General features: G+C 42.9%; 1 protein-coding gene across 2 annotated transcripts in view; it reads right to left on the reverse strand.

Annotated features, from left to right (window-relative positions):
- Nucleotides 1-246: 246 nt before the first annotated feature.
- dpysl3 (dihydropyrimidinase like 3) overlaps nt 247-16,056 on the reverse strand; it is a 66,537-nt gene continuing 50,727 nt past the window's right edge. Inside the window, exons 13-14 of one of the 2 annotated variants that reach the window (XM_056285520.1) lie at nt 6,641-6,797; nt 247-2,183 (exon numbers count right to left, since the gene is read on the reverse strand). In XM_056285520.1, coding sequence (XP_056141495.1) covers nt 2,089-2,183; nt 6,641-6,797 — 252 coding nt within the window. In that variant the 3' untranslated portion in view covers nt 247-2,088. Of the gene's footprint in view, nt 2,184-6,622; nt 6,798-16,056 lie in introns of both variants that reach the window. The other variant, XM_056285519.1, reaches the window with a different exon arrangement.

Consider the following 16,056-nt stretch of genomic DNA (forward strand, 5'->3'; position numbering starts at 1 on the left):
TATCTAAACCTTTTTTTATCGCACTTATTTTCTGTTTCTTAACCAATTTTCATGCTATGCTCTGTGTGTTGCATTTGGGTGGGCTGCATTTGTATTTGAAGTGCTAGTTAACTCGAGTTTAAGATATCACTTTATTAAGAAATTTGATTGTTCAGTACACGCTGGAAAATACTACTAGTACTTCACGCTAAACAATAACTGAAACTAGCCGCTGTGCAGTTATTTGGCACAAAAATTACGTTTTAAAAAAAATGAACATAGTCAATCAGTTGCAACTCATGTTTATTGAGGAACAAATCATACCTCCACAGCACACCTTATTTTTGACCTGTCTTCTCGGGGTTTTGATAAAACAGTAAAAAAAAAAAAAAGAACATGAAAAAAAAAAACAACGGAGATATTCAAACTAACATAAATAATACAAACCACCACTTGGTGACCATGTCATACTCTACCTCACCGCCGCCCCCTCCTCCCACCTTGTGTCTCCCACCCTGCCTCACTGCGGTTGGCTGGGACGGCAGCAAAGTAAAAGCCATCCCCTCCTCCACCTTGTCTGAGGGTACGTGTACAGGCCAGAAGACATTAGGAAATATAATGAGGACCTTCTGTGACAAAGGCGCGATGGTCAACTCAGGGGGGCTTCAGGTAAACTGAGCACCAGCATACTATCTGGAGTTTGTGATGTTTTGAAGGCTGATATTGAATCAGCACTTATCAGCAAGAACATGTTATGATGATGAGGTAACGTGAACTTTTTCTAACCTCAAACCAGGGCCTTTTACCATTAGGAACCAAGAAAAACGAAAGCCATAAGCGAAGAACTGTTATCTGAAAGCAGGTTTTCATTGTTTTGTTAGTTGGTCTTTTTAATCCTCATTTACAAAGCTCATTATGTCAAGGTCTCATACTGGACAGCTGAGCTTGGCATAACTTATTGTGGAAACGGTACATGCTTCTTTTTTTTTCTCCCTTTCAAGATGATTTGCCAAAACATACAACAAGAACAGTTTCTCATTTTGTTTCTTTTCTTCAAAAAACCATGACAAAGTTGAGGAACCTAAGATGAAAAAAAAATCTTCCAAAAAGAAAAAGAAAATGAAAGCAATTTCAAAACATTTTCATATCTGCTTGTGCACGTTAACAATTTTTTTTTCCCAGCAGAACATGTTTGCTTTTTCTTTCCTTACACATTTAATTAATTATGCTATCAACAGGTCCAGGGGATGGTATTCATTGAGTGTCTCAGCGTAGGGGTGCCACAGGAGCATGGATCATGTCACCCTTGTAATTGTGGCCCATGCTGGTCCATCTCCATTGCATACCAACAGCCCTGCTCTGAGATTTGATAAATACCTTCTCCTTGGTCCAGTAAAGTCAGACAGGCTGCAACAACATTGTTCACGAAGCTACGTTTACATCTACCATATACACAATGCCACCTAGAGCTAATCAATGGTACTGTATGTTATTACATGGCTAAGAAGGGAGCTAGTGTAGAGAGAGCAGGCTACTGGAAAAAAAGGAGGTGACATTGAAAGCCAAACAGACTAGAGGAACCATAGCTTCATTATGAGAAAAGCGGTATTCGTTTTCCATTCAGAGAATTCCAGGGTTTTGTTTTCTTTCTAGGATGAATACAAGAGTATGGGGGTGTTTCACTGCCAGATGCTGAAGCGTAATGTTATGGCTGCAACTGAATAATAAGGTTCACTTTTTTGCATTTCATTCCATGTAATGTATGCTCGACTGAGCGGGAACTGTTGCAGAGACTGATTGAATTTGTTGTGTTTTGACGTGACTTTAACCTCTTATAGTACGTGTTTCCTACCCTTTGACGTTCAGAGCCAGACCGGTGAAATTCCCCCAGGAAAAAGAATAAGGTTCTTATCCAAGCAAGGTAGCATTGTGACAGGTAAGGCATGAGGATTCAGTGTTTTACTCAATTTATCTTTTAACTAAACATGTTCTTCTTCATCTTCTCCTTCCCATCCCTCCTACTGGATGTGGCTGTTTGTTTTTTGTTGTTGTTGTTGTTTTTTTGTTTTTTTGTTTTTTTTGGACTTCATCCCCTCTTCCTCCTGTCACTTAACTGAGGGACGTGATGTTGGAACGGCCACCAGGTGGCACTACGATACGTCGACCAGCAGGCCTAATGGGGTTATCATCTGGGGTGGGGGGACCTAAAGAAACGGAGGGAGAGAGCGAGAGAGAAGGAGAGGGGGGGAGGGAGGGGCCGGGGGGGGAGACACAGAGAGAGATTCTAACAGTGAAATGACCAAACTACACAGACCTAGGTAGACAACCTCCCACATATAAGTGTGTGTGTGTGTGTGTGTGTGTGTGTTTGAAGTGCTCCTCAAATTCAATTAAAATCAAAGGTGCTCTTTGGTGGGCTGTAGACACAACATGAAGGCTGAGAACTATGCTAGCAATGGTATGTTATTTGAGTTGCTTCCAAGCAATTCAATCAGGATTCAAGTTCTCCATCCTTGAGCTTCTCCAGCGGAGAACAACAGCAGAGAGGGCTGTTTGCTAAGACATATGACACTTTGACCCAACATGAATGGGTCTTTTAGAAGGACTGTCATACAATTAGCTCTGGGATAGAGAGTTAGAGGATAAGGTTTACCTCTTCTTTTCTTCTTTACTTAATGTTTGAACCTGAAATACTAGTACTGGTAGTATTATCCCTCCTTTAAGAATGGCTTTACACTAAGCAGCTAATGTGTCATCAATGAGCAAATATATAAATACAGCTGGAGCACATTAATATTATCTAGTACATATGGTAGGAGTGTCTGAATGAGTGGAAAACAAATTTTCAGACTTTGAGCTGTACGAAATACAAGAGAAACAAAACTATTTTTAGATTAATAAGCAGAGTATTTCCAAAGGATGAGCCAGCTGGTCCTCTGCTAGATTGATGTGTTTAGATAAATGGAAAGACCAATGAGCTAAACTCAGGATACAGCACATCTAAGCCAAGGCTTAGCTAACTTCACGTCTCAAGCCAAAGCACTAAATCAATTCTGCAGGTGACATCTATGGGAAAAACACAGTACAAAGGAAACGAAGTCATCTCAGGCACATGCCTGCACATAAACACAATACACATATGAACAGCGAGAGCGAGCGAGAGAGAGAGAGAGAGAGAGAGAGAGAGAGAGAGAGAGAGAGAGAGAGAGAGAGAGAGAGAGAGAGAGAGAGAGAGAGAGAGAGAGAGAGAGCGAGCGAGCGAGAGAGTGTCATGTTATGAAAAGTGGAAATTCTTTTCTTTGGATGTCACCATCCTCCTTCACCAGTAATTGGCTGTACCTGTGAAGACTGGTTGTTTAACAGCTTCCCAGGGTCAACAACATTTTGAACGCTTTTGTTCCAAAACTGGATCCCTATTGTTATAAAAATATACTCGTGTCTTAAAAATGAGTTGCATTAATGCTTTATCAAACTTCACTAAGAAAAATTGCTGGTGGATTAAAATTGTTTTTATTATTTTTATTAATACGGGAAATTCTCTAACAACAACATCCTGGACTGACCTTCTTCATGGTTATCGCTTAAAATACATGAATGCTGACATGACAGAATGAATGTCACTGAATTTTATCAAGATGAAATCAGTAAAGCTAAATAATTTATCTTCTGAGCCAATGTGAGAAAATGTAGCCCAAGTCAAGTTGATCTCTCTGCATACTATAAAATAAAATCAAAGTACAAATGCATACAAAATCATTAAAAAAAAACTTTTTACAGTGCAATTACCCTGACAAATTGATTGGACATGGATGACACTAAGATATTTTGAGTTGCTGTTGAGTTGTCTGTTGTTCTCTCTTATATCCATCCATTAATTACAAGCCGCTTATCCGAATTCGGGTCGTGAGATGCTGGAGCCTATCCCAGCAGTCATTGGGCGGCAGGCGGGGTGACACCCTGGACAGGCTGCCAGTCCATCACAGGGCCAACACACATACACACACATTCATACCTAGGGACAATTTTCTCCCACAGTCCAAAGACTGTGGGAGGAAACCGGAGCACCCAGAGGAAACCCACACAGACACCAGGAGAACATGCAGACTCCACACAGAGGACAACCCGGGACGACCCCCAAGGTTGGACTACCCCGGGGCTCGAACCCAGTACCTTCTTGCTGTGAAGTGACTGCGCTAACCACTGCACCACCCTTCTCTCTTATAGCTTTTATCATTTTTTTTTATATCTTCATTTTTTAATGGATTTGTTGTGTTTCAGAACAAGACCCTTTTCAAAATCTTTCTGAGTGTGCAAATGATTTTAGAGCTAACTGGAGTACCAGATAAGCTTTATGTTCTGTTCTTTGTCTCACTGATGTGGTTTGGATACGGAAAACAAATTCCATGACTGCGGTTGCGAAAACGACTCCACTCTGTATGAACGGCAGTGGCTGTACTGACTAATTGTATATTGGACTATCCATTACTGTTTGGCACCTGAGATAAAACAAACTTTAACAAGCCTTATCTAATCCCCATGCTTACGCATCACTCAAATAGGACAGGCTTTGTTAAATACAGTTAAATACAGATGTCTTGGCTTTTAGCTCACTCCAATGTAAATTGCAACACATTGCATTTTGAAGTATACAATCTGCTACATAAACAAATAAAGTTTGCTTGATTGGCTGGGGTGAAATGTTGGCTTACTTTTTGGGGGGGGGATTTCCCCCCCCCCTCTTTTTCTCTCCAATTGTACTTGGCCAATTACTACACTCTTCCAAGCCGTCCCGGTCGCTGCTCCACCCCCTCTGCTGATCCGGGGAGAGCTGCAGACTACCATATGCCTCCTACAATACATGTGGAGTCACCAGCCGCCAGCCGCAGTCACAGCCAATTGTGTCTGTAGGGACGCCTGACCAAACCAGAGCTAACACTGAGATTTGAACCGGCGATCCCCGTGTTGGTAAGCAACGGAATAGACCGCTACGCTACCTGGACACCCTCGGCTTACATTTTTATATTCTTCATTTTCGGGGCATGTATCTCTCCCAGATAACAGAAACTGAGTGCAACAATAGACACTAACATAACAAGCAGCTATACTGTAAGTAAAGGTCAAAGATCAGAGCTGTAGTGTCCTTACAACTTTGCAGTAACCCTACAATGACCTTGTGCCAAGGGGGAAAAGTCTTTGAGTGATAATCCCTCTATAATGTCTGTGTTCTCGGGTATTCATGCTCATACAAGTAAATACGAGGTGTAATCCTTCACCATGAAAATCATGTTAAGTGCAAGCGAACAAAAACATTTGATCCATTAAAGCCCGTGTAAGGCAGATGGAGCCGGAAGCATCAGTATTAGTCTCACAACTAAAAGTTAATCTTTTAAGATGCTGATTCACACATTTCAAAGCACAAAGTAAATGTCAGCAACAAGATAAACACCAGCTAAAGTACAGCTGTCAAGTTTTTTTTAGTATCTGCCTTTGTGATCTCCTGAAATAACTGCGAAAAATGAAAAGAAAAAATAACTTCTCACTTTCGCTCACATGAATGTGAATCCATGTTCTTCGTAGCATAGCCTGTCAAAGCTTCAAGCAACCAAACAGGCCAGGTATATAACAAGCACCGATTAATAGAAAAGATAAAGCTCGTGTATATAGGACATACATACAGTATGGTTACAGATAACCCTAATGATGTCACACATACTGACAGTACTGCTTATTACAATACATATCACATACTGCACATGTCATAAAATACAAGCATGAGGTAAAATGAACAGAGAATATCAGATTTCACCATGGGTCTAAGTTGTGTCAACACAAATGTCATGCCAAATAAAGCATGGATAATTTCCAGAAGTGCTCACACTGATGGACTAAAGTCACATGATGGCTGCATGCATCATACTTCACAGCAAATCCGGTGTGCAAATACCAATGTATGGATCAAACACTGGAGTTTAAATGTCTGGATGGTCTGATTTGCATGCACTTCCAAATGATGCGATTATATGAATCATATTATATGAAATTATACAAGATGGTTTGGACATGTTTGGAGGAGAGACACTGGGTATATTGGGAGAAGGACGCTGAATATGGAGCTGCCAGGGAAGAAGGAAAGAGGAAGGCCAAAGAGGAGGTTTATGGATGTGGCGATGGAGGACATGCAGGTGTCTGGTGTGACAGAGGAAGATGCAGAGGACAGGAAGAGATGGAAACGAATGATCCGCTGTGGCGACCCCTAACGGCAGCAGCTGAAAGTAATATCAGTAGTAGTAGTAGTAGTGTGTACGAGTCTGTTGATAAATGAATTAATGAGCATACGGAATATAAGTACGGTATATGGGTGTGAATCATCACAAACTTTATTTGGCACATTGAGTGACAACAATCTTTTACACATTAGCAAACTTAAAGAGACAAAAGGAAAATTATTTATAAAGGACTGCATGGCAGAGTTCAACAATAATTGAAACATTCAGTCACAGATGGGTGAACAAACTTATGAATCAATGTAAGGAGGGAAAGAGAGACAGACAACCACACAGGCAGACAGGTAGTTGGACAGACATACAGACAGCCAGCTAAAAAGGGAGGAAAGTAAGGGTATCTGAGAATAAAGGCAGCTCACCGTGTACTGCAGTGTTACCTGCTAGGCTGAAACCAGATTGGTGCAGGTTCCTGACAGGCTGTTTGGTCGGGGAGGTGCGTGCTGAGGCTGAGGGAGTCCCACCGCGGGACATTGGGGAGAATTCAGACACCGGACCATCGTACATACCCCTGGGTACCGCCCGCAGGACTGCCAGCTAGAGAGAGGGAAAGACGGAGAGGCAGCGAGAGAGCGGGGGAGAGAGAGAGAAAATGAGAATGAGACAAAAAAAGATTGGAGGAGAAGGGGGATGTCCGGGTGGTGTGGCGGTCTATTCAGCTGCCTACCAACACGGGGATTGCCAGTTCAAATCCCCATGTCACCTCCGGGTTGGTCAGGCGCCCCTACAGACACAACTGGCCATGTCTGCAGGTGGGAAGCCAGATGTGGATATATGTCCTGGTTGCTGCACTAGCACCTCTTCTGGTCAGAGGGCACGCCTGTTCAGGGGGGAGGAGGAACTGCAGGGAATAGTGTGATCCTTCTACATGCTACGTCCCCCCTGGCAAAACTCCTCACTGTCAGGTGAAAAGAAGTGGCTGGCGACTCCACATGTATCGGAGGAGGCATGTGGTAGCTGCAGCCCTCCCCAGATCGGCAGAGGGGGTGGAGCAGCGACTGGGACAGCTCGAAAGAGTGGGGTAATTGGATGTATACAATTGGGGCGAAAAAGAGGGAAAAAAAAGATTGGAGGAGAAGAAGAGCAGAAAACAGAGAGGGGAAAAAACATATTACAAACAGAGAAAAAGTGCCTCATCACAAAAGAAAACAAACTTTGTAATGCCTCCACTCCATAGCCACAGATGTTCAGCATTACCATCATATGGTTGTTGGCGAAACAGTTTGTTCTTGAATGAAATATTAATATTTAAACGAGCTTTTCCCTGCAGCAAATTGGTTTCAATCTGGGCACAAACATATTGAGGAAAACACACAACACATACACACTCTTAAACAAGACTGGATGAAATAAAGATGGTGACAGTCACAGCCCTACATGCTCCTCCTAATTTAGTTCGTTTCTATTATTATTTTAGTACTAGTATTAGCATTAGTATAATTATGATAATCATCATTGCTGTGTTATACCCACAAGAGATTCGTACCAATCCCGGAAATCTGTATTTCCTCTTCTATGCATGTGCCCCCTTATTTGGTGCTTCAGAATGCTGCGATTTCATCTATTTGATTTTATTTGATTTCACTGAGTTCATAGACAACAATTCATTGCCAGCAACTACTGCTACCAGGCTGTACCTTGCATGTGAGATGTAAACTTAGACTGGCTTTGCTTTGATTTCATTTGATTTGAAACCCACACGTGTTTATGCAAGGCAGCCAATACATGTACACGCAAAGGGACACATACTAACAGGCATGTGCATGTACACACACACACACACACACACACACACACACACACACACACATGTCGCTGCAAGCTGAAATTTAATGCTCCCAGTGAACAGGCCTTCCTCTGTCTGTCTGTCAATCCTCGGATTCAAAAGATCTTTTTGGATGCCAAGTTGGGAGTTGAAAGAGACATCTGTGAATAAAGAAAACATAACACTGCCTGCTACCAAGATAAACAGCAAACTGTTACTATGGGCTGCACTAACAAACAACCTCATTTTCCCAGCATTAAACCAGATGTGAATGGGGGAATTGTTGTACAATGAGATTACTGGCACTTGTATAAAAAAGAAAATGCTGCAAAAAAGGCGAGATCTGTCATCAATTCACGTTGTTACGGACAGAAGAATTAAAATCATGGCGCTGCTATTATGTTGAAAGTAGTCATGTGTTTCTGTTTGTCAGCTTCAGAGCTCTGAATTTGCAAAGTTTTATTTTCCATATTCTTTTACTATGTTTTTTTCCCCGGATTTCCCCCCCCCTTTTCTCCCCAGTTGTACTTCGCCAATAATCCCACTCTTCAGAGCCACCCCGGTCACTGCTCCACCCCCCGCCGATCAGGGGAGGGCTGCAGACTACCACATGCCGCCTACAATCGGAGTAGTCGCCAGCACCTTCTTTTCACCTGACAGTGAGGAGTTTCGCCAGGGGAACGTAGCAGACAGAGACGCCCATTCAAGCCAGAGGTAACACGGGGATTCGAACCGGCGACCTCCGTGCTGGTAGGCAACGGAATAGACCGCCACGCTACCCGGATGCCCTTAAACTTGAGTTTTAGTAAAAATCTGTAACCTACAAAATGACTCACTGGCCGATCGCCAGGGGGTCGACCCCCTTTAGTCGAGCGATTAGTGATGTCGCCTCGTACTCCAGCTCGAATCCCGCAGCGGGCGGAAACATGCTCGGTTACACTGGTGGCAGCGGTGGGATCCGGAAGTGTCCGGAAGCGTGCGGATCCTCAGAAGTCTCTTCCGAGCGCGATAATAACAAAGCGCGAGGGCGAGCTTCCGGGAGAGAGTGACTGCTATAACCTACAAAAAGACTCACTGGCCGATCGCCAAGAGGTCAGCCCCCTTTAGTCGAGAGGTTAGCGATGTCGTTTCGTGGTGCAGCGCAACCTTCGATCGAGTCCCCCAACGAGCGGGGAAATATTCTCGGTTACAAATCCATTCCCCGATGGAACAAACTAAAGGTGAATGGAGCCATGTTATAGTAAGGTAGACATTCCACCAAAATTAACCGTCTCACTGTAAGGGGCACTCAGGAGCATCGTTACCAATCAAAGTTTAATTTGTTACTGGCAATTACACGATTTCTAAGTACTGATTGACTGGAAAGTAAGATGCAGTGCAGAGAAGACACTCAGAGGAACAACCTGCATAATCTGCACAGGGATCTGGGTAAAAGGCTCACGAGGTTTTGCAGAGACAGAGGCTTTCATCCCACCAACATGTCAACATCTACGTCGACCATGTCGGCCCACCTACCTACGCATTATACCTACACTTATCGGTAAAGCAGGTAGCGTGAGTTCAACACCAAAACAAAACTCTGGCAGCAGGTACAAAGAAGCTGGCACAGTATTTCGACACAAAGCAATATCAAACAAATGCGGTTGACATGCTTGTTTACAAATTTATTTAGCTAGTTGAATTTGTTTTATATATATTCGCTAGTTTTCTGTAGATTTTGGTTTTGCAAAGACAACACTGCCCTCTATAGGGCACAGCGAGCAAACGTATAGGCGTACACTATTGTGTGTCACACGCTGGCAAATTTGCAGACGTTTTAAGACAAACAAAAAAAACGTGAGGATTCAACCTAGTCAGAATCCTTGTTTACACAAACATACTCAGCAAAACAATTAAACTTGAACTGACATCACTTGGGATTGCAGTTGTTCATGCAGTATGTTCTTGTCCTCTCTTCTTTTGCTAGTGTTTCAGCACTTGCTTCATGAATGTTATTTATTTAAGGGATTATGTGGCTACCATGCAAGTCTACCTGCAATTTATTTTAATGTGGTCAGCGAGGATCTGAGGTCCAGTGGTTGTAAGTAAAAGTGCCGAACCCAAAGCATGTAGCCTGCCTCCTGTTTTCCTATTGCTCTCTCCCTCTCTCCGTCTTCCTCTCTCTTAAGCCCTCACTCTTGATGTTTCTGAAAACCTTTCTCTTTAACCTGAGCTGGGGTTTGTAGCCAACAAGGGTCAACCCTGGCATTGTTGAGGGGCTTTCTATTGATTAAAGAAGACCACACCCGATACTTCAGTGGTTAACAGGAGTAGATTTGTGTTAAATCTCTTTGTCAAAGCGAGCTCCGATAAAGAAGGAATAACTAAAAGTTTTCAAAGTTTTCACATGCTGAATTACAAGCAAAGATTTAGACGGAGTGTTTGATCTGCCTCCACCTTGTCCTCTTTCTTCTCACTTGCTGTCTGCATTGTTTCTCACTGCTTTCTTTCCCAGATTCTTCTCCTCTCTATTTGTTGACTCATTCCTTCTCTCTTTTCCTTCAAGACAAATTAGCTCACCCACAGTGCTGGTTAAAAAAGATGCTTTAAACTTCTAGTCGCTATTCTCATCTGCCTGGCGCACTCCCAGGGTTATTTTTTACCTTGACTTGTGTGGTTTTTTTTCTTTTCAAAAATTCAAAAGAAGAGCACTGCTTTTATCCCTCACAGGCACAGACAACAGAAAGGACAGATGGACAAACCACCAGACAGCTTCATCATGTCCTCCAAATCAGGGTTTTTTTTCCTATAGTGTGGCCATCATTGCTATTTCTTCTACTGCTATAAGAGGATCATCTATCAATCCATCCATCCATCCATGCATCCATCCACCCAAACATACATACAGCTAACTTGTCTTCGGGGTCACAGCGGTGGACAGTTTGCCAGTCCATGGCACATTAACACACAACTCACACTCGCATCAGAGAATATCAAGACATTCCTCAACTACATCCCGGCATAATAAATCCATCTCAACAACATATTGAATATTTAGGTAACAGGCACTATAAAGTATGTCTATTACAGCGGCTATGTAATTGTAATGCTGTGGTCTTTTGCTGGTTTTGAATGGCCAAATACGACTAAGTGGAAAAAGTAAGCAAACACAATATGCCACTACAGCAGTCCCAATTTTAACAGGGACTGTGGCTTGAGCTCCATCTGAGAGAGGAAATTAATCTTTTTTTTCCCAACTTTCTTCTACATAAGCATGCCCCACATTAATGACACCCATTCAAAAGCAACATAACGCCATTGCAGTAGAAAATAGTCATTGATGGTTTTTACTGCTGGGAGTGATTTCTAAATATGTTGATGCCACGTACCAGTCCAATCCATTGCTTTTACTTATGAATGCATATTAGACTATTAGTTTAAGGTCACTGGAATGAATGACTCAATAAATAAGGACAATTTCTTATTAAGAATATTGTACCATTCCTTTATGTGTACAAAAGGGAGAAATTCATGCCATTTGGCTTTGATTTTTCACATGATACAGGTCCGTCTTGGTATTGGATTAAAATAAGATCAAAGGAAGTAGCATAACAGTTTAAATGGAAGATGGAAGCTGTGAAATGCATTATGGGAGATCACACACAGGGCGTCAACTGATGACTCTGAGAACCCATCTCGGAAGAGGCTGAGATATTTAATATGTTTTCATCTATACGAAATAACAGTGAAACAGGGTACATTTCAGTGAACTAACTGATATTTGAACTAACTTTATATTTCCTGACAGACTCTAAAAAGATACCTTCCCTTTATATGAGCCTGAAGATACTGCATCAAACAGAAGTACAGCATACATCTCAACTTTTAATGACCAATCACTGTTATCGCCTCAGCAAAACTAGTGTCTAACGAGATTAGGGAAAACATCTGGGATACAAAGTAGGCATGGTAAATTTGGTAAATGGGGGCATACTTTTGCCTGAAGTTAGTTAGGGGGAAACAATTAGTCTAGAGCTACTTTATTTTTTATAACCACAACTGACTCCTCACAGAAAGTTGAATCAGGTCATCTGGACACAATGTTTATTGAGAGAAATGTTTCATCACTCATCTAAGGGACTTCTTCAGTCTAAACTGATGGCAGGTGTCCCCACCCTAATAAACAATACAGACCGAAACCAACGATTGGTTTCATATGCAAATTACTGTGACCATTAACTAGAGTTATAATGGCCATGTGTACTATTCACAGAGGTTTTGGGAATAGTTGCAATCACAGCATTGTAAGTTGGTGACAGATGTACTCTTCGGCCCCCCTCGGTTCAGGGATGGTTGTTCCCTCTTAACATAAATGGCCTCTTTGACTCCCCGTTCAAACCAGCGTTCCTCCCTATCAATGACATACACATCCTCATCCTTGAAAGAGTGGCTACTGGCTTGTAGATGGGTGTAGACTGCGGAGTGCTGGCCTGATGCGTTAGCTCTTCTGTGTTGGGCCATTCTCTTGGCCTTGTCGCTATCTTACAATACTCTAGTTAATGCTCATGGCAATTTGCATACCAATCGTTGTTTTCGGTCGTTATGCCACTGTATTGCTTATAAGGGTGGGGATACCTGCGGTCAGTTGAGACTGAAGAAGTCACTTAGGGCCCTGACACACTACACCGACATCAGAGAACTAGCGGCGACGAAGGCCGACTGTTGCGTCGCCTCACGTCGCCTGCGTCTGGGCCAAAAAGTAGCACTTGAACACACCTCAGAGCAGCGGTCGGGAACCTATGGCTCGCGAGCCATATATGGCTCTTCCGGTGACGGCATATGGCTCCCAGACAATTTTGAGTTGAAAATTATTTTTTTTTCAAAAAAATCAGTTTGGAACTGATTTTAAAATACTTGTGATATTTCTTAATAATACTGTGTCATTTTAAAGTAAACAGAAATTAGTTTTGAAGATAAATTTCACGGGTCACGGGTCACCCGTGGGTCGGGTCGGGAACCAATGGCTCGCGAGCATGTCCGGGTCATTGTAAAGGTGAAGAAATCAATTTTATCAGATAGCCAACTAGTTTATCCGCTTCAACCCTTGTAACGGAAAAGATGGCGAAAAGAAAAAAAGACGATGATTACCGTGCATTCCAGGCTGCGTGGACAGAGGAATTTGCATTTGTGGAGAGAGCAGGATCTGCGGTATGTCTAATACGCAATGATAAAATTGCATCGATGAAACGGTCAAATATAAAGCGGCACTTCGATACGCACCATGCTTCATTTGCATGGAAATATCCAGCGGGGGACAGCAGGAAAAGGGCATGCGAGGAGCTACAGCGGAGAGTGCAGACGAGTCAGCAGCAACTACGTGTGTGGACCAAGCAAGGTGACGGGAATTCCGCTAGCTTTGCGGGGGCTTTGGCAATAGTAAGGAATGGAAAGTCATTCACAGATGGCGAGTATGCCAAAACATTCATGCTTGATGTGGCCAATGAACTGTTTGATGACTTCCCAAATAAAGACAAGATAATCAAACGAATAAAAGACATGCCCCTGTCAGCAAGAACTGTGCACGATCGTAGCATCATGATGGCAAATCAAGTCGAGGAAACACAAATTAAGGACATAAACGCCGGGACATACTTTTCTCTCGCGTTAGATGAGTCAACAGACGTTAGCCATCTATCTCAGTGCAGTATCATTGCCAGGTATGCTGCAGGTGACACACTGCGTGAGGAAAGCTTGGCTGTTTTGCCAATGAAAGGGACAACAAGAGGAGAGGATTTATTCATGTCTTTCATGGAGTTTGCTAAAGAAAAAAAACTACCGATGGATAAACTTATTTCTGTCTGTACTGATGGCGCAGCCTGTATGTTGGGGAAGAACAAAGGATTTGTAGCGCTTCTCCGTGAACATGAAAAGAGAGCCATCCTAAGTTTTCATTGCATCCTGCACCAGGAGGCGCTTTGCGCTCAGACGTGTGGCCAGGAGCTTGGCGAGGTGATGTCGCTGGTCATTCGAGTGGTCAACTTTATTGTTGCCCGAGCTTTAAATGATCGCCAGTTTAAAGCTCTGTTAGAAGAAGTTGGGAATCATTATCCCGGTCTGCTTTTACACAGCAACGTGCGTTGGTTGTCAAGGGGGAAGGTGCTCAGCCGTTTTGCAGCTTGCCTGAGTGAAATCCGGACTTTTCTTGAAATGAAAGGCGTCAAGCATCCTGAGCTAGACAACACTGACTGGCTCCTGCAGTTTCACTATCTCGTGGACATAACTGGCCATCTGAACCAGCTCAATGTGAAAATGCAAGGTATTGGAAATACAATCTCATCCCTTCAACAAGCAGTGTTTGCATTTGAAAGCAAGCTGGAAGTCTTTCTCAGGGACATTGAAACAGGTCGTCTTCTGCACTTTGAAAGACTGCAACAATTTAGAGATGCATGCTTAGCAAGTGACTCCACTCAACATCTGGATCTCCAGCAGCTAGCTGGCTTTACGTTCAATCTCCTGCAGTCATTCAAAGCACGTTTTGGAGAATTTCGTGCGCGCACTGGTCTTTTCAAGTTCATCACTCATCCACATGAGTGTGCAGTGGACAAAATCGACCTGACATGCATCCCCGGGGTCTCTATCGGAGACTTTGAGCTGGAAGTTGCTGACCTGAAGGCATCAGACATGTGGATGAGTAAGTTCAAGTCACTTAATGGAGAGTTGGAAAGTCTTGCGCGACAGCGAGCAGAGCTGGCGAGGGAACACAAGTGGACAGAAATTAAAAATCTTCAACCTGAAGACCAGCTGATTCTTAAAACTTGGAACGAGCTTCCTGTGACATACCACACAATGCAGCGTGTGAGTATTGCCGTATTGACCATGTTTGGCTCTACATATGCATGTGAACAGTCTTTCTCGCATATGAGGAAAATTAAGACCAACCTACGCTCACGTTTAACTGATGGAAGCCTCAACGCCTGCATTAAGCTCAACCTCACCACGTATGAACCAGACTACAAGGCCATCAGCAAAACCATGCAGCACCAGAAGTCGCATTAAAAGTAAGACATATTTAATTTATTATACGTTAAAAATACTATATGGCTCTCAATGAAATATATTTAGAAATATTTGGCTTTTATGGCTCTCCCAGTCAAAAAGGTTCCCGACCCCTGCCTCAGAGACCACAGCCAAAGGCCGACTAGCATGTACGTTCTGCGCCTGCGTGAGAAGAAACAACTCTCCATACCAGCAGGTGGCGGTAGTCTGTATTCGTCATTCAAAAGTTGAAACCGGAAGACCCAGGACTACGGATATACAAACCGTAAACAAAGCAGTGTTTGCTTACTTTTTTCACTCAACTCTCGCTCACTACAGACGGTGTCGTAATACAGGTACCTCTAATCGAGAATACGTCTGATAAAAAGTTGCAAATGGCACTGGCATTGTCAGCCCTTGGTTTTTTGGTTTTGGAAGAAGAAAGGAAGAGGCGGAGGCGAGAAATAAGGAGAAATCGCACTAAATGGGTAAAATCGTGGACGCTACAGCGACAGAATCAAGGGGCTTTCCCAAACAGATTGCCATGTTGTTGTTAAAAATTTGGCTTCTTGAAATGTTCAGGTGAAATGGCGACAACAAATGAGAAGAGCCTTCTGTGTGTGGCCTCTTGACTTTGTCATTTGCTTGCTTTCATAACTTAAATTTCTCTTCTCATGCATTGTTTCGCTAAATTGAACAGCCAATCAGAGTGATCTCCCTCAGCTCCGCCGCCGATTAAACACCCGAAAAGCTACCAACAGGGGTCTGACTAGTGCCAATGCCAACGGCGCGTGACATACCGCAAAAACTAGGGCTACAGAAGCTCACCGACGGCCTGGTGTGTCACAGCCTTTAGATGAGTGATGAAACATTCTCTCAATAAACATTTTGTCCAGATGAACCGATTCAACTTTCTGTGATTTTTTTAAAAATCAGGATTATTTAGCACACATAAAGACATAACGGACTCCTGTTTTCAAAGGATCAACCTGAAAATGCAGACAATTTCTAGATATC

The sequence above is a fragment of the Lampris incognitus genome, chromosome 8 (genome assembly GCF_029633865.1).
Source record: "Lampris incognitus isolate fLamInc1 chromosome 8, fLamInc1.hap2, whole genome shotgun sequence".
Classification (NCBI taxonomy): Eukaryota; Metazoa; Chordata; class Actinopteri; order Lampriformes; family Lampridae; genus Lampris; species Lampris incognitus.